The 18,980-nt window shown below is 36.4% G+C and overlaps 1 protein-coding gene across 12 annotated transcripts in view; it reads left to right on the top strand.

Annotated features, from left to right (window-relative positions):
* Positions 1-206: 206 nt before the first annotated feature.
* Positions 207-18,980, top strand: part of EYA4 (EYA transcriptional coactivator and phosphatase 4) — a 108,421-nt gene continuing 89,647 nt past the window's right edge. For 4 of the 12 annotated variants that reach the window (XM_087971417.1, XM_087971463.1, XM_087971442.1 and 1 more), the window contains exons 1-2: positions 1,325-1,561; positions 13,359-13,447. In XM_087971417.1, coding sequence (XP_087827543.1) covers positions 13,415-13,447 — 33 coding nt within the window. In that variant the 5' untranslated portion in view covers positions 1,325-1,561; positions 13,359-13,414. The other 8 variants (XM_026666129.2, XM_026666130.2, XM_087971431.1 and 5 more) reach the window with 5 other exon arrangements.

The raw sequence follows: 18,980 nt of genomic DNA, 5'->3' as shown, positions 1-18,980 counted from the left end.
CAGCCCCACCACCAGCCAGGGGACCCGAGGGCGTCGCGGTGCCCGGGGTCAGCATCCATCCACGTGCCGATTCCCTCCCGCGCCTCGCGATCGACGCACGCGAGAAAGCAGCCAATGACAAAGCGGCGGCTGTCCAGCTGTAAACTCCGCTCGTCCCGCCCTCACCTCGCACTCTAGACAGGCACGCACGGACGCACGCACGCGCCGGCCTTCTGCCGCTTTCAGGGAGCGCCGCTCCCGAACTCGCAACAAGTCGGCGCACAAGTGGAAAAACAAAACAAAACAAAACCGGAGGAAAGGCATCTCGCAAAAAATTAGGCAACGTGGCGCGCGGTTTTTTTTTTTTAAAAAAAAACCCTTTCCACACACACACACACACACACACCCACACACCCTCCCTCCCTCTCTTCCCTGACACTAATTTCTGGGTGTTTCATCTGAGCTCGGGACTCCCTTGCAAAGAGGAGCGTTTTCTTCTCTTTTTGGAAAGACGGTGAAGGGGCGAAAAGCGCGAGGGACAAAACTAGCGACTCCTCAAGAAAGTTTAAGGAGGTTTTTGTTTTGTTTTGTTTTAAAGAAGTTTTAATCGGCCGCGCTGTCGAGCGAAGTTTCTCTTATTCCCCCCTCCCCCCCCCCAACCCCACCTCGCCCCGTTGTAACTTTGTTTCGTGAAGAAAAACAAAAAGAGGCTATATAACTTTGAGAGGGATGGTTCTCCTCTGACCAAGAAAATAAATAAATAAATAAATAAAGAGTCGTTCAAGAGGGCACCTTCGCCTTGGAGCCGGGGGAGAGAATAAACATAATTCAGAAAAAGAAGCAGGAGCAGCAACTTGTAAGAATCGACCGAAGGAGTCCTGGCCCGGGGGAGAAGAAAAAACAAAAAGGAAAGAAAAGGTGGGTAGGATCGTTTCCCTTACCTTTTTTCCCCTTTTCGTTTCTCTTTCCTCTCCAGCTTCCCCCAACCCTTTTTCTTTTGGCGGCCACTTAAACCCGTCTCTTGGTCCCTTGGCTTTAACCGCGCTTTCCTTTAAGCCTTCAAGTTTAAGGGAACAACCACGGCGCGGCGGGGGAGGGATGGGAGGGCGGCAGGGGGAGAAAGGTTGGCGACCGAAACAGAAAAGCCGCTGACCAAAGGGGCGGTCTCGGTTAGCCTGACTTCGGTGCCCGGCGAGCGGCTCTCCCCAAGTCTATTTTGCTCTTCGCGTCCCGGGACCTGGGCGCGTGTGTTGTTTGGGTCTCGAGGGGAAAAAAACACACACGCGAAGTTTTCCTCAGAGGGGCGGCTCTGTTTGGGAGGGACGGGGGGGTGTTGTCGCGGACTCGAGGGGTGCTCGGGTTGCCGCCCTGGTGCCTTTCCCGCCCCTCTCCAGAGGATCGAGGATATCGTAAGTAAGTGAGGCCTCTTCGGAACGAAACGCCGCATTTGAGAAAAGTTCGCCTTGGGTCTTTTGGCCAGAATTCCCAATTTGCCTGTGCTACATTTCCCCCCACCATCTCGGGTTTCTTTGCCTCTTCCCGTCGCTTAGGGTCGCTAGAATAACAAAACGTGACATAACCGGTAAGAGAAATCAGACGGCCGCTTTTGACGCCCTGGGTTGGGTTCCTCCTCGCTTTTCGGCTTCTGGTTTCCAAAAGGTCGCTTGTTTATCTAGCGTTGTGTTTCTTTACTGTGGCTCGACTGGACTTGCTTCAAACCGGGACGGAGTTGGCGTTTCGGCAGGGAATCGTCGCTGTAGGTGGGGTGGGGTCGGGTGGGTTGAAGTGGGGGACGAGGGAAAAAATTATGAAAAATCTCCCAAACTCTGGCGGGGGGTTATGGTTTTTTTTTTTTTTTTTTTGTAAATTACTTGTATTTTTAATTGGAGAAACTCTGTGCCAGCCTTTTTGGGAAACAGTCGGGTTTTTTCTTTTTCTGCCCTAACTTGGATTATAAATGTTGAACCTAAACCGTGCGATACTTTGTTGCATTGAAAACCTGAACTTCATGTTTATCCTGGAGAAGTAAGTTTGCCATGCAGGGCTTAATGAGGAAGTTTGATTTTTAGAGTTCGAGTAACATAGGAAATTTTTTAAAAAAGGAATGTAAGCTGCTCCACCTGCATTTTTTGTGTATGGGTTTAAAAAAAAAAAAAGCAACCAAACGTTTATGAGCGAATTTAAGCTTACAGCTACAAAACACATAGTAAACTCCTTCCCTTCTTTCAATTATTCTGAGCAACGGAGGAATTGACTTTGTAGATCAAGTTGAGTGAGGTGCAGTGAACATTATACAATCAATGACTTGTGTTTTGATCTTAAAATACTACCACGTGGAAGACTTTTTTGTGGTTGGTCCTCCTTGAAGTAATAGCTATTTTATATTCAGCCCCTTGGGCTTTAGCCATTGATGTTGCCTTCTCATTTAGATGCTTTGGTATAAAAGAAAAAGGAAGAAAGAATGCAGGTTTTATGACAAAATAGTATGTCCTGGATCTGGACGATCTCAAAATTTAGCATTTTGTGACAATGCTGCAGATAAATAGTGACAAATTTAATACATCAAGCTATTTTGTCTGTTATTAGGGCTATTGTATGTTGCTCTTCCACTTGCAACTATTTCATTATGCAATGACATTGGCATACGAAGTTTTTACTTTCCAAAGACAATGATTGTCTGGGGATTTTGTCCACCTGACAGAAAATTATTGTTAGTAAAACTGATCTAGTCCTGTTTTTATCTCTGCATTGTTAGAATGAGCTAAGGTTGGCAAAATGGATAGCAGGCAACATAATTAGACCTTTTGAAATTTTAAAATAAGTTTACGTTAGATTATTAAGAGAAAGATTGATTAATTGATTATTTTTCATAAAAGAATGTATTAGGTAGGTTTGAGTCCAGTTCCAGCATACATAGGTTTCTCTGCACTTGAGACTTTTGTATATCCTTTATTTTCCGGCCAGGCATTTGTGATTAGGGAAACAGAGATCCAAGCACTATTTTTTCCCTTTAATTTATCAGCATTGCGAACATACTCATGATATAAATATACCATATTTCATTCTAGTAGTTTCATTAAGAATGCAGATATATTTCTTAATTTCGCCCAGTCTGCATTTTAAAAATGCTTGGCGTTTTTGTTTAAGAGTTTTTATTAAGCAGTATCCCATCAATTACCAATATTCTGTTTTGTTTGTGGCAGTGATTTATCCTTATTGTAAAAAACATGTTTGTTATAAGTATTATTGGTAATGGAGTATCTTTATAGTGAGGTATACTATAGAAATTAAATAAATAAATAAATACAAGCACTAAATAATACTTTTTTTCTAATGACGCAAAGCCACAGTAATTTTGAATTTTTGTGTAATAGGAACTTGTTTTGATGGTAAGAAAGAATTGATTGATAAAATTCTAACTCATCTAACTCATTTTGCCATCATTTTTACTCCTTATTTGTACAATTTTTATACTTATATATTGTTATTAATATAATAATAGACTTTTAAGCTCTATTTTTAACGAAAGAAATATGGAAGTTCTGATATCAAAGGAATTTTTAAAAATGAATATTAAGCACCCCAGTATTATTAATACTACCGATGGAAATGAGAGATGTACAGAAGCTTAACTATAACAAATAGCACCCACCCACCCCTAAAATAGGTAAATTATTATATACAATATTGTAATCATTTGAAGACTGCAGAACCAAATTATTTTGCAAGTTATCATGGACAAAATCTACTGTTGTGGTTATTTTACAGAAGAGGGAAAATCTACATATGAAAGTGAAGGTTGATTAGATGTTTACCTTCTCATTTTCAGGTAATATCATACCTGGGACATAATTGTATTTATTGGAGTGATTTTTGATAAAGTTCTTGGTGTAACCTTTAAAAATGAAAATATCCAAACTGCTTAGAGGGCTTTTTTTTTTTTTTTTACAAGAGGAGTTTATTCGGCATACTTTTATATAGCAGCTGCTGATCATATTTCATAGAGCTGTTAAAGCACTTAAAGCCTAAAATTAGGTTCTGCCTAGTAGTAAATATTTTCAATTGCTGCTTGAAGAAATAAATGGAAGAGTTATTCTTTAAAATCCATCTTTAAACAAAAAGTAGGTACTCTTTTAAAATTAAACAAAAAGAATAGCTGAAATTTATTTTCTTGATGTAATACTGTATGCTTTTAGTCTCCTTTGAAAAGTGAGTCCACTGCAAAGAAGCTGTTAAAATATATATTTGTTTAGTATTTTGTAATGCAATTGTTTCATTATCAGTTTTACCTCCAGTTAACATTTGTTTAAAATAAATAATCTACAGTGTGGAACATATTCGTCTTCTTTGCGCAATGAAATCTTAACTGATTTCCCAAACTCACATTGCAAACCTGTGACAAACTGAAATTGTTATACAACAACATCAGAAATCTACATATTTCCATACTGTTATATTTACATTTTCTTTATTTTATTATGAATTAATGCAAATATCATTGTGTAAATCTGTTTATAATGCCAAGGATAAATAAGTATGATTTGAAATTTGATGTCAAGCATAATAAAATATCATTTATTGACACTATGATTATTAGCAATAATAAGCTCTATATAATGTTTTATATAGTACACTAAAGGCATGAACATTTTCATGGCTTCAGGCTATATCTTGAGAATAATAGATAAAGGTATTGATTATAAATATAAATATTTTTTGCTCTGGATAGCAGATAGTTATCAACAATACTACATTGTTTAGCAGCAGAAATTACTTCATGAATATTTGATCACTGATTTAACTGTAAATGGAACATTTTTACTAGGAATTCTTTTCAAAAACTGGGTATTTAGCTGAATGAAACTTTTGCATATTGTTAAGATACTATTAAACTTAAAGTATATTCATAATATCTTATTTTGATGCTTCAAACTTTCTTATAACATGTTCTTTTAAAGTATTTTTAATCTCATTGTTTTGTATGAAATTATGATTTAATAATCCATCTGGATACTAATCATATATTTGTATTTATTTTTCTTAAAAACTGGATATAATCTTTTTTTAAATTCTGTGCTTCAGGACATCAGTGACAAGATATTTCTGCATGCATTTTAAATTATGCAAGTTTATGCCTGAATCCTAAACCTTTGTGGCCTATTGAACCAATCAAGCTGTATTAATCAGGGCTTGACATTTCTGTACTTCAAAAATATGACAGTCAAAAGAAATTATACTTCATGGAATAGTAAGCTAAGGCAATTCTTTCTCCCCTCCTCAGCTCCCCATATCAAAATGCAAGAGAAACAAGAGAGGTCTTCAGGATAAGACCATGACTAATAGTGGGATCCAAGTGTAACAATCATTTTCCATTTAACTTCAATATTTAGACATCTAGAACCTTTTGGATTATTATTTTACTACATGCTAGTTTTGAAATTTTATTCAAGTAGAGTGTTGACCTTTGCTCTTATGTAATATTTACCTATTCATTTTCCAGTAGAACATTAGTTTCAACATATTTTCAAAACTTATTCTTAGCACTTTATAAAGTTACTTAAAACAAATTCCTTTCATTTTTGATAAGTCTTCATAAACAAAAGGAACATTAATTACTTTTTAAGTGGGTTAATAGTATATAAAACTAACATATGTATAATAGAGCTTTTTGATCTACACCTTTTGAAGTGACAGTAATTGCACATTATATTGTTAGACAATATTTCAGTGCAATAGAGAAAATAAGATTGATAGTTTGTGGAAGTTTAGAATAGTGATATATTTTATACCTATAAAAATAATATCAATATTCACAGAAGAGCCAAAATATGATCTATTACATTATCTTTACTGTCTGTGTAAACCATTTATATAGTTTCATTTCAACTGAAAATAAACTGAAGTCAAATATAATAATGTTTCTAAAAGCCAGGATTTGTATGTTTTTAATTAAATAGTTTACATGGCTACCTATCTCAGGACAGTGATTCTGGTGGCGTTCAATTATTAGAACAGCTATTGCTTCTGTATGTAACCCATGATGTCCAAGTTTAAAACACAAAAACCAAATTTGAAAAACTAGCCCACACCTAACTATCTGACCCAATCATCTGGTCTTCAAAGCTTGGTGAAAGGCTAACATGGTTGGGTCTATCTGGATTTCTGGAGAGATACGTTTCCAGGATTAGGTGCCACAATTAAAACACAACTTCTGGATCCAACAGGATGACCCTGTTGAATGGAGAGAACCCAGCACATGCCTTTTGTGCTCTATCTGGTGGGCTAAGCAGAAGCTATGGGAAAAATATTTTGAAAAAAATAATAAAAGTAATAAGCTGATAACTATATCAAAAGTTCACTTTGGGAATTGAGACACTTTTTAAAGCAATTTCTGATGATCAGAAAGTTTTAAAATTGTTCGATAAATCACTCATTGAATCCTGAATACACAAATGTAACTATTGTGTTTTGTTTAAATAATTTTGGTGAACTGTAGCTGTAAGTTATACCAATTCCATTTATTTAAATTTACAATTAGAAGACCGATCCATTTGGGAATTCAACCCAGCAAGTTGCTTATGTATATACAATCAAATATACCTTGAATGTAATAGTTTAAAGCAGGGGTTCCCAAATTTGGCAACTTTAAGACTTGCGGACTTCAACTCCCAGAATAGCTGGCTGGAGAATTCTGGACTTGAAGTCCACAAGTCTTAAAGTTGCCAAGTTTGGAGACCTCTGGTTTAAAGCTTGTAGGCAACAAGAAACATCTTCTGTTGTCAAGAAAGCTGTATGAACATGGCTATAAGGTTATCAGGAATCAAGCCCAACTTTTTTTAACTTTTACTTGAGGCATAAGTTTTAATTGTTCTACATAGGATAAAGGTCGGTAAAATAAAATAAAGCAATGAACAATTCCACTGCATCACAAACTGTATTTTAATGGCAGTCATCTCTTTAGGTAAGCTAAATGTTTTCCTTTCTTACCACTCTTAAGTGTAATTTCACATAGCTGTGTGCATTTGTATAAATATAAACTTATATAAATAAAACCACAGCAGAATGCTTAAAAAAGCCTTTTCATAATTTTGAATACTTTGGATAATGCAGTTTCTTTATAAAACAGATTTTATAACAGAGGCACAGATGTTTCATTGGTTGTATGCCCATGCCAGCTGCCTTAATTTACTTTCTTTCTACTTTAGTGTTCCATATTAGAGGTTTTCAATAAGAACCTCATCTGTTGGGATAGATAAGTTTTTAAAGCATTGTTTATGTGGCTCTGAACAAATCTACTTTGAAATATACCCTTTGTCAAGTAGCTTTGAAACAAAGATAAATTTCACCTGAGAGTAAATTCTATTTAGCTTAATGTGACATCCTTCTGAGCAGAAATGTATACAACTGATGACCTATTAGATTGAGAATTGGAAAAGTAGTGTTGTTGAAACATTGTATGCTATATGCAGTTAATAACTGCTTTTTTGTTATTCCTTAGTCAAAATGGGAAAAAAACATAAAATTCTGATTATTGTCTCCTATCATGAATCTGCTATTCTGCTACCTTCAAAAAAATAATTGAAGAAAAATAAAATACTTAAGTCAGTTCAAATATTGTAAATTTGGGCCCAAGACATTTGCAGTTTGTAAAGGCTTACTTACATCTATATTTCTAAATACTTAGCCAAACATGTATATTAACCCAGTTGGAAACAATTCACTTCTTGTTCTGTATGTGACAATGTATGAATGGCATTTCATATGAGGATAGTTTTCTATACATGGAACAAGTCTGATATGGAAGAAGAAATGAATGAAAAAGCTATATGTAAATAGAAAAAATGCTAATGTAATGATTTATTCTCTTTTTGGCTGCAGATATTTAGTGATCAGTTTAGATTTGCAGACTATCTTGTAAATAGTAAAACTGTTGGAGGCGATTTTAAAATGTTGGATTTGTAAAAGTTCAATATAGAAAGTAAAATTTGCAATGTTTGCCACATACAGTATTCTAAAAATTATGAATGTATGTACGTATGTATGCACATGCACAATATTCTATACAGTAGGCACAAACGTACTAATTTGAAAGACTATACGGGCCTGAGACTTCAGGATCAGATATCAACTTTTATGTCAGTTGCAAAGATAGAATTTCATGTCTCTCATACTAAAGCGTAGTTGTTTTTAATTTATGATATAGTGATGTGAACATCTGATGAAGTATGTGAACATTTGAGGAAGTAGCTGCTACAAGTGCTTGCACGTGTGTGTGCAGGAAAATGTGAATGTGTGTGTGCGCGTCCACACACACTGCTCTACTATCTATGAGTTAGGGAATGTAAAAATAAGATTAGGATATTTCCTACATTAGGAAAATAGCAACCATGTATTTATAGAAGATACATATAGTATGGTCATTATACATTTAATTTATTAAGCAAATAACAGTAACATCAGAAAATTCTATACTACACATGCTTATTAATTTATATGAATAGATAATACTGCTAACAATAATATACATAAATTGCCTGCAGATTTATTTATTTTAGTATTTATTTGATTTGTCAATCGCTTACAAGATACAGGTATAAGAATAAATGTAGTTTTGTATACATGAGATAGGTACTTATAAGAAAAATAAAAAACAATAGGACAGGGACGGTAGGCACGATTGGTGCACTTATGCACACATATCTTTTGCACACATATATGATTTATTAGGGTATATTGGATCATTTTATGGGAATATAGCTAAATTTAAATGGTGGTGTTTTGTTAAATTTCAGGTTTTTGTCATTTGACTTGTTCTTTTTTTTTTTTTTTTAACTGTAAGATAATTAAACATGTTCTCATAAATGAATGTTGTTTGTAAGGAAAGTGGCAAGGTTCCAGTGGAAATATTTTGTGATGAGTTAGTTTGGAATGGTCCACAGTTAATTTTAAAACAAGTACCCTTTAACTAATTAAAACCTAATATTTTTATCATTAGTGTTGAATGATTTTCACATGTGTTATGCAAACTGTTAGGAGCACTAGTAGTCATTTTGCATAGTAATCTTTTTATATTTAGTGTTTAGTCACTGAAACACTGTATAATCTCAAGTGTTTGGGCTGGCTTCAGTGAGGACCTCCTAAATTAATTGAGCGGATATATTCTATGTGGAAGGTACTTTCTTAAAGTTACTTCAATTTTATTATGACTATTGCTTGGTTTCTAAATTCTTATGGCAAAATTTGCTCTTTGAATAAGCTAAAAGAGGAATTGTTGTCTATCCCCGTATGTATCAGTTGCATTTGCCACAATAATGTAAATTAATCTTAGCATTCTGATAGTATTTTTCTATTGATCTGGAGTAAAATAAATCACTAATGTAGGGATTCCCCAACCATGGACTGGTAATGGCCCGCAACTTGTTAAGAACAGAGTTGCACAAGCAAGTGAAGCTTCAGCTGTGCATGTGAGGGATCTAGGTAGCGCGTGATACCATCCTTCTCATGGTCTGTGGAAAAATTGTCTTCAATGAAACCGTTCCCGTTTGCCAAAAAGATTGGGGAACAACATGAGAAAGGCACAAGATGTTGGAAACAACGTTGTATATGTGTATTAGGCAACAAAATAATATCCAGTTGAAGTCTGCTCTTAGTTTCAAAGATTTTTTTTTTTAGAAAACTCACCTGAAAGGCTGAGATAAAACTGTCAAATGTGGCTGTATTGGAACTTTATCTGGCCCATATCTCTGACCTTTCAAATTGTTACTGTTATTTTAGAGCTCTGTAGAATTCAGACAATCATATTTGTCACTTTCCTTTTCTTTGATGCTTGGCAATTTTAGTTACCATGTTGTTTATACACTATGGATATTTTCCATCTTAGAATCTAGTTAAATCACATCATTGTCTGAACAATAAAGGTTAATGGCTTCATAGTGTTTCCTTCTCCTGATCGCTGTCTCTTTGCCAGTGGTGGGATTCAACATTTTTTACTACCAGTTCTGTGGGCATGGCTTGGTAGGCGTGGCAGGGGAAGGATACTGTAAAATCTCCAGTCAGAGGTGGTGGCTTTGCCGGCTCTCTGAACTACTCAAAATTTCCGCTACTGGTTCTCCAGAACTGGTCAGAACCTGCTGAATACCACCTCTGCTCTGTGCCTGCTGATAGTTTTGCTTGCTGTATAATGTTAGCAGTCAGGTCTTATAATGACTGTACCACTGTTACTTGGAGTAGTTGTGCCTATATTGATTAAGAGTAAAGTATAAAAGCATAAATCAAGAGTAGCCTCACTTCTGGTTTTGCCTGTTAAATAATCATCCAAACAGAGAAATGTTTGGGAAATATGTGGCACTTGGTGCCATACGAAAACATCTTGGATGGTACTTAGAAATTCTGCACATCGATAAAATTCCATCTGTCAATTGCAAAAGACCACAACTTGTATCCAGACATGTCAATTCATTACAACATGCAAGGTTCTTGATGCATATGAAGGTCAACACTGACTAAGGAATTTGCAGTTGTGACTTCACATTGTTGTGAACAGATAGTAATCTGGCTAACAATATTACCATCCATAATAAACGAAGCACTGTTGATGTACTTATTGAAAGAGGTATGTGTGTGTGTGTGTGTGTGTGTGTGTCTGTAGGTATGTATGTATGTATGTATGTATGTATGTATGTATGTATGTATGTATGTATGTATAATATGCTATATCATTGTTAAGTGAAGTTTTTTAATGGAAAAAATAAAATAACCACAAAAATATTTTACATTTATATTGAAGCTTCAATTAATTGATGGAGCAGTAATATAACTAGTGTGATGGCTAGAGCATCAATAGCAAATTCAGAAGAAACTGATACATGACTTCGAAAGAACAGCTGCTTGATGGTGGTTGTGCTGGAGAAATAATTGTCATTTCTGTTTTTGTTCAGATGATCTGACTGCTTTGTTGCTGTTTTCTGAGAGCAAAAAATCTATGCTTGGTGTCATTTCAGCTCTTGATGCTTAATAGATAAAGCATATCTTCTGGATCTATTTTAATTTTATTTATTAATTATTAAAAAGATATTTTATTCACCTTTGATACATTGGTTATAAGGTGTAAATTCTAGTGGGTCACTTTTATTATAATTATTTACTTGATTAAGATGTGACTTAGACTCATTAGCTTATAACTGCTTCAATCTATCCTGCTCAAATGATTTCAAAAAATGGGACTGACCTTATTTTTGATGCTATGGCTGCTCACCTGAAGGAGTGAAAAAGGGTGACATGGCTTCACTAGAAGACATTTTCAGTTTTAGAGTTCAATGCCAGTAGTTTTTTCAGTAAGAATAAACTTTATTTACATATACAAGAACCTTTCTATTTAAATTTCCAGTTTTGAAAATAGGATTGTATTTGCACAACTATGACCTCTGTGTCAATTGTATATACAGTAATTCTGAACCTTCCAAATCTGACTATCATTTGGCCTATTTTAATGCTTTCTACATGGTATTGAAACTGCAGCCAATTTAGAATGCTAGATTGAATGCTTTGTTGACTAAGGCAAATAATTTCCTCAGCACTGTCCAGCTATTTACTAAGTCTGCATTACTATTACTATCAATCCTCCCATCCTTCCTTTCACCCATCTCCTCCTACTTATTACTATATTACTGTAGCATTGTTGCTTGTATCCTTACGATTTATATTGACTGTTTCCTAGTATGATTTGATTGCTTATTGTACCCTATGACTATTGTTAAGTATTGTACCTTATGATTCTTGACTCTTGATGAATGTATCAGGGAGCAACTTTATTGTCTAGTACTGGAGTACACTTTTAGGCATGTTTCATGAAAACAGATGCAACTTGTAACCATATTATCATAACTTTCCCTGGGTTTTAAAATCCTTTGGAGTAATCTATTCTTCAGAAAGGCTTTTTCAGAGGTCCTATGGACAAATTTAATTATCTCTCATGCCATCATGAAAATATTGGTTAGTTACATTTTGATGGGTTTGTGTAATTGTTAGTGAATATGTTATGTTTGATATTTTAAATAAAGCGTATACAAAAAAACCCATCTTAAGAGAAAATTCTCATTTTGAAATTAAAAAAAAAAATAAGAAAAAAAAAAAAATTTTTTATTGGCCAAGTGATGGACACACAGTGATCGCTAGTTATATAAAAGGAAAGATATATTCATCAAGAGTCAAGAATCATAAGGTACATTACTTAACAATAGTCATAGGGTACAATAAGCAATCAAATCATACTAGGAAACAGTCAATATAAATCGTAAGGATACAAGCATCAATGCTACAGTAATATAGTAATAAGTGGGAGGAGATGGGTGATAGGAAGGATGGGAGGATTGATAGTAATAGTAATGCAGACTTAGTAAATAGTTGGACAGTGCTGAGGGAATTATTTGTTTAGCAGAGTGATGGCTTTCGGGGGGAAACTATCCTTGTGTCTAGTTGCTCTGGTGTGCAGTGTTCTATAGCGTCGTTTTGAGGGTAGGAGTTGAAACAGTTTATGTCCAGGATGTGAGGGGTCTGTAGATATTTTCACAGAATTATTCCATGTTGTAATAAAAGGTACTACTTAGCAAATTATCACAGGAAAGAGTGGATGTATTACTTACCATGTAGCATGAAGTTATATTCTAATTAACTGAAGTGCCATTTTTATCTTGCTTTCATGAATTGGCCATAAAAGTGGACTATCTTCCTTTTTAGATACAAACATTAACAATCCAAGTAATTCTTTTAAATGGAACTGTTAACTTATATTTTTAAGATCTGGATCACAAATTTAAAATGTTGTATTTGATATTTCTATAACTTTTTCTACGTTCGGATAGGGATTCATCAAATCTTAAGCTTATTTAGTTCTGATTCTTATCTAATGCCTTTGCTGATTGATTTTAGAATGATTTTTCTACCAAAGACTCTCATTTGCATATGAAAACTGGAATTTGGTTTACATTTCACATGGAGTTGCCACCAAAAATTGAAAATGCAGATAAATTCTGAAATTTTTGATACAGTTTTCTATTTCTATGAACAAAAAATGATTTGAAGGAAAATCATGGCTGAAAATGAAAAAAAAATATTGATAGTAAAATGTGTACCTTCTACTTACTGATGTCAGTTCCAATTTCAATGTATTATATACATTGTTTATAGATTTGTTTTGAACATCTAGTGCCAATTAGTTGCTGTACTTAAATTTTCTTTCAGCTATGAACAAATGAATCTACTGTATAGGCATAGAATCTAGTTTCTAATATGTAGGTTTTGTGTGTGTGTGTGTGTGTGTGTGTGTGTGTGTACAACTGTAGAAACCAAGTAATACTTTGTCTTGTTGTTTTTAAAATTAGGACATCCAGTTACTTCTCAACCGGTTCTCTTTGTGGAAGAAAAGTGAGTAATCTCCATGGAAGATACTCAGGATTTAAATGAACAGTCAGTAAGTAAATATTTGGTTAAATTGTCACACATTTATTTTTAATGGGATTGGTTCAACATTATGTGAGAAAATTGCTTGAACAGCCAGACTTTTTATTTCACTTGTAATTCCTCATGGAAGTTTGTAAGTCTCCCCATGGAAGTTTCCATAGCCTTGCAGAATAGATGGAGAGATTTACAGAACTGTACCATTGAAGATGCAATTTTCATACCAGAGTAAAAATCCATATGCTTAATAGCAATAGCACTTAGACTTATATACCACTTCACAGTACTTTACAGCCATCTCTAAGCAGTTTACAGAGTCAGCATATTTTCCCAAACAATCTGTGCTGTGTCCTGGCACTATCTATCTTTCTAATAAACCACAATCAGTTCCCATTAACAGCCACAGATGTGCGTGGCTAAACATTCTGCTAAGGACAACATTTTGTCACAAGTACTGGACTGGATGAAAAGGGAATGGCCACTGGGGCTGGTGAGCAAGGGTCTTCGCCCCTTTAAAAGCCATCAGCACAAACTATCCATTCTTAAGGGCTGTTTAGGAGGAAGTACAGTAGTGGTCCCAGCCCCGTTACATTGCCCAGTCCTGAAAGCCCTTCACAAGAGTCATCCAGGCATTGTCCATATGAAAGGGTTGGGCCGGAACGACATGTGGTAGCCAGGAATGGACCAAGCAGTCTCCAAATGGGTGTCAGGCTATAAGCAGTGCCAGGAATCAAGGCCTACATGCCTTCTAGCGCCAGTCAGGGAATGGAAAAGCCCTCAAGCCCTCTGGTCCCGCTTACACGTAGATTTTGCAGGGCCATTTAAAAGGCAGGATTTCTTAATTACAACTGACACCTTCTCAAAGTGGCTAGAGGTACTGCTGATGCCCTCAACCACGTCTAAGGCCATGATCACCACCCTACAGAAACTCTTTGCCACACATGGATTCCTGGATCTCATAGTCACAGACAATGTGCTTCAATATATGTTCAGAACCTTTGAGTTATTCTTAATAGGGCATGGGATCTAGCACACATTGGTGGCCCCCTTCCATCCTGCTGGAAATGGGATTGCATAAAGGATGGTGAGGACCGCCAAGGAGGCACTAGCCAGAATGGGCCCAGGGTACTGGCCAGCTAAAATAGCACAGTTCCTAATGGTAAAGCACTCTGCTCCCTGACCCACAACCAATTACAGTCCAGCCAAACTCTTAATGGGCTGAAGGCTGAGGACTGACCTAGACAAGCTTCACCCCAATTATGCTCCAGAGAAGCCACTTGACTCCTCCAGCAAGACCAGGGTTTTTAAAATAGGGGACCCGATTTATGCCCAGAATTATGTAGGCAACCCTCTATGGCTAGCAGCCACTATAATAAAAATAACAGGGCCCTGTTCTTTTGTAACTGAGTTGAAGGATGGCAGAGTGTGGAGACTCCATATTAACCAGTTAAGGGAGTGAAGAAACCCTGGGCCTGAACATTATCCACCTTGGAACAACGTTAAGGCCCCACCAGCAGAGCTCGAGCTGACCACGCCCGCAACATGCCATCCAGCAGAGATTCCAGCTCTGGTCGAACTCATTCCAGGCGAAGCACTGATGCAGTCTCCGGTCATTCCAGAAACGTCGACTTCTCCAGCAGCAATGACTGAACCTACTCTGCACAGGTCCACGAGGGCCAGACACCGCCATGCTTACCTCCAAGACTCCCAAGACTATGCATGCACTGTCGAGGTGGGAAGGAATGCTGTGTCCGAAGTTGTCCCTCTGGTCTGCGCCTGCAGGGAGCACACTGCTGCAACCTGATTGGCTGCCATTTTTATAGCTCAGTATAAAAGGAGCTATCAAACAGGCCAACAGCTGTTGCTTCACAGCTAAACAAGAACTGTCACGTTAGCGTGCTCTTTGAAATAAACCATGAGCAACCTTTAAAGCCACCTTTCCTCAGTCTGTCCGGTTCTGATCTTAGAATAGAATAATCTGGCTCCTCATTTTATCCATCTTGGAAGGATGGAAGGACTACCATGCCATCAAGATAGGTATCAGTGCTGAGTGAGTCATCCAGCTCCCGAAATGGCAACCCGTGTGTCCCAGGGCTGACATGCACCCCCCCTACCACAGAGATGGCAACTATAAGACAAAAGATAGAATTAGTTCAATCCATTACACTCTGAACCCCTTTTTGTGGGATTCTGGCGGTGAAATCTGGCAATCAGATGGGGCGCTGTCATATTGGAACTGTGTACCCAGGAGGCCTCCGACAACAGGTATCCCTTCCATAACACTAGATATTATAATTGTTTTTTGTGGATTCTGGACATAGAGGAGAATTGGAAGTCCATTGTTGTAGTAATTGAGAGTATCATTCTGTGACACCACTCATGGTTTTCTATTAGTTTTTGATTATGGCTGTCTTAAAAGCTGGTGAGGCTTTCATAGCAGAGGAGCTGCAGCTTCTAGTTTTCTTGGCTGGATGTCATAAATGGCACAAAGTTTCTTTCATAGTATCTTTGTAGCATTTGTGTGGTTGTCCTCAAAGTCTCTTTCTGGACTCAGTACACTCATGGACCATACACCAGTCATTCATTCTGATGCCATGTCCCACCTATCGCATCTGGGCTCTGATAATCAGAGATTCAATGCTGATAGACTCTGCATGATCCAAGAACTCAGATTTTCCCCTACAGTCACATTTTGAACAATTGGCATCTGGCTCACATTTGCAGCCATCTGCGTTTTCCTGTAGTTACATGGCCAAGATTTCCAACATTTTTTGCCAATTTCCAGCATTTACTTCCAACTTCAAGCAAAAAATGTCCATTAGTGAAAACAGCTTTGCTTAAATGTCCACCATATCAGCAAAACATGTTGTAAAATTGTGTACAATTACTTTGCTTAACAACTACCATGACTTACAACCATAATTCTAGCTCATTTTAACTTAAACAATAGATCTAAGAATTGGAAATAATACGTTCACAATACTATGCAATTACGGTTGATTTAATTTTATAATAATATTGAGGGAAGAACATTAATATCATACATGTACATTTGTTTTATTTCTTTTACTGTAGATGAAAGAAGGATTACCCACCATATCTTTAACATCTAGAAAGAATTTCATAATATTGTTACTAAAAGTCTGTTCAATTTGATACATTAGGAATCTAGCTGGAAATCTTTAATATACACGCTAAGAGGTTGCATTGTAAATCATAGTTTTCCCATTTTTACTTAACAAGCTAATTATCAAAATGTATGTCAAAATATGTATAAATATTGATACTAAGTTGCAACTAACAGTACCAATAAAATAATTCTAGGTATTCTATGAGACAGCTTTCTCTTCATATAGCGTTACAAAAGGAAAGCTAATGAGAAAGTATACTATTTCTGACATTTCTTTTTCTAATTTATATAAAGTAATTACAAAAAAATAAAACATATCCCAGTGGCAGCTTGATAACTTCAACTGTGCATGCCCTAGCCTTGCCTTAAGCTGAATTTTGGTTCACATTAAATGTGACTTGGCATCATTGTACAAATTGCACTAAGTAGAATATTTCATTATTCACAATAAACTTGCGTTAATCATGATCTATTTTTACTACAAATAATTTAACTTTTCTATGTTATTTTCTCACTCTTAATTTGCCTTCCCAATTCCACATTTCCATAATTTTATGACAACAGGTTCTATTGCAAGATTCCCCACATGTCCTTCTAATACAGGGGTCCCCAACCGCCGGTCCGCGACTGGTACCGGGTCAGCGGAACAAGCCTTACCGGGCGCTGGTTGCTGGGCGCCGCCATCTTTTTGGTAAAAAGCGCTTCTGGTGAGCTTTTCCCGGTAGAAAGCTCACCGAAGCGCTGTTATTCATAAAAGATGGTGGCGCTAGCTCGTGAGCTTTTCCGGGTAGAAAGCCATTTCTACCCGAAAAAGCTCACTGGAAGAAGTTGGCGCCGCCATCTTTTGACGAAACAGCGCTCGTGACGCCACCGGAAGCGCCTTTTCGCTCATAAAAGATGGCGGCGCCAGTTGACGCCGTACTGGCCGCGGCGCCCAGCTGATGCCGGAACCGGGTCGCGGCGTCGAAAAGGTTGGGGATCCCTGTTCTAATAAACAAAAACTAATGCAAAGCTTCCAGGTTTGTGGTCTGTATGCTCTAATGTCTTGCATGGAAGGATTACCTCTTTGGGAAAAAGTTTACAAATCCTAAAATTGTTTTTCTTTCAAGTTTCAGAAGCACACACCATTGTAACACATGTTTTCAGTCTGAAATGGCAAAATGAATGATTAAAGATTACCAGGAAAGATTCATGAATAGAAGCAGGAAGACAAAAGTTTTCCCCAGTGAAATTTTTTAAATAATGGAATAAAAACCTCTCATTATATTTCTTCCAATTCCTAGCTTTTCAATATCAACTAACAAAGCAGAACACAATATGGGGTGAGACTTTTCTTCTACTGTACTAGCTCATTCAGCCTTCTAGTACAAAACATAATCTCATGATTGTTCAGTTCTTTGAAAATATGTTCTGGAATTATACCCTTAAACATTAAAGCTGTTTTAAACTCTTTAGCTATGTCATAAAGAGTTACTATTCCTGTTTTCAGGGAAATCCAGAAAAAATTAAATAGACCTCTGCCTCACTCTGAAGTATGTGTGTGTGTGTGTGTGTGTTTGTATGCATATGCACTGCAGTATGCAATTATTTAATACATGATTGTAAATGTTGGTGAATATTTCTTCTTTTGCAAAAGATTTGTAAGCCTTTCATGTATTGCTTTGAAGAAATAACTACTGAATTGCTATAAGAATGCTTTGAATTAAAATCACAAAAATTTGCAGCCTATTCAGAATTGGGCCATGGAAGTGGTGGGTGAGTGTGTGTGTGAGAGAGCAGGTGCAGCTGCATTTGTGAAAGTGGTGCATGTGCACAAAACCATCCCTTCTCCTCCACACCGCCTCTGCCTCCAACTGTCTACCAAATCGGAAAGGTTGGAGTCTACTGCTATAGTCCAATGTGATGCTTTTTATCTTAGGAACCTAGCAGGGATGCACTTCTGTTTTTCAGCCAAATGTAGATCTAGATGCCTTAGTTATGGCAATTTAATGGAGGATGTTGGTGAACATAGCATTTGATAAGGGACATTTCTTTCTTGTCCAAGAGTATTATGAATAATTCATATTAGATTATTAATAATAAAAGGACTTCTAATTTTAACATTATCTAAGTGATGTTTTAAGTGATTAAAATAAAACAAGCCATAAAGGTAAATACTATCAACGCATCGTTAAAAAGGGTGAGCAGAACCTTAATAGTAATGTGAAAATTGTATTTAGAAAGATATAAGCACTTTTTTCTAAGAGTATGTGGGACTATTCTTTTCTAAGAGAACATGAGGATTTCAATTAAATAAAATTGGGAAGAATATTGGATAATATGCCATCTAAAAGTATCCCAAATTGGTATTCTTTTAAAAGCTACCTGGTTTTCTTTACAAGAGCAAAGAACATATATTTTAGCTAAGGTACAAAAA

Source organism: Notechis scutatus, chromosome 1 (genome assembly GCF_049901735.1).
Source record: "Notechis scutatus isolate UNSWTSFEM ecotype Mainland chromosome 1, rNotScu1.2, whole genome shotgun sequence".
Lineage (NCBI taxonomy): Eukaryota > Metazoa > Chordata > Lepidosauria > Squamata > Elapidae > Notechis > Notechis scutatus.
The sequence above is the reverse complement of the archived record's forward strand: the minus strand, read 5'-3'. Positions and strand labels throughout refer to the sequence as shown.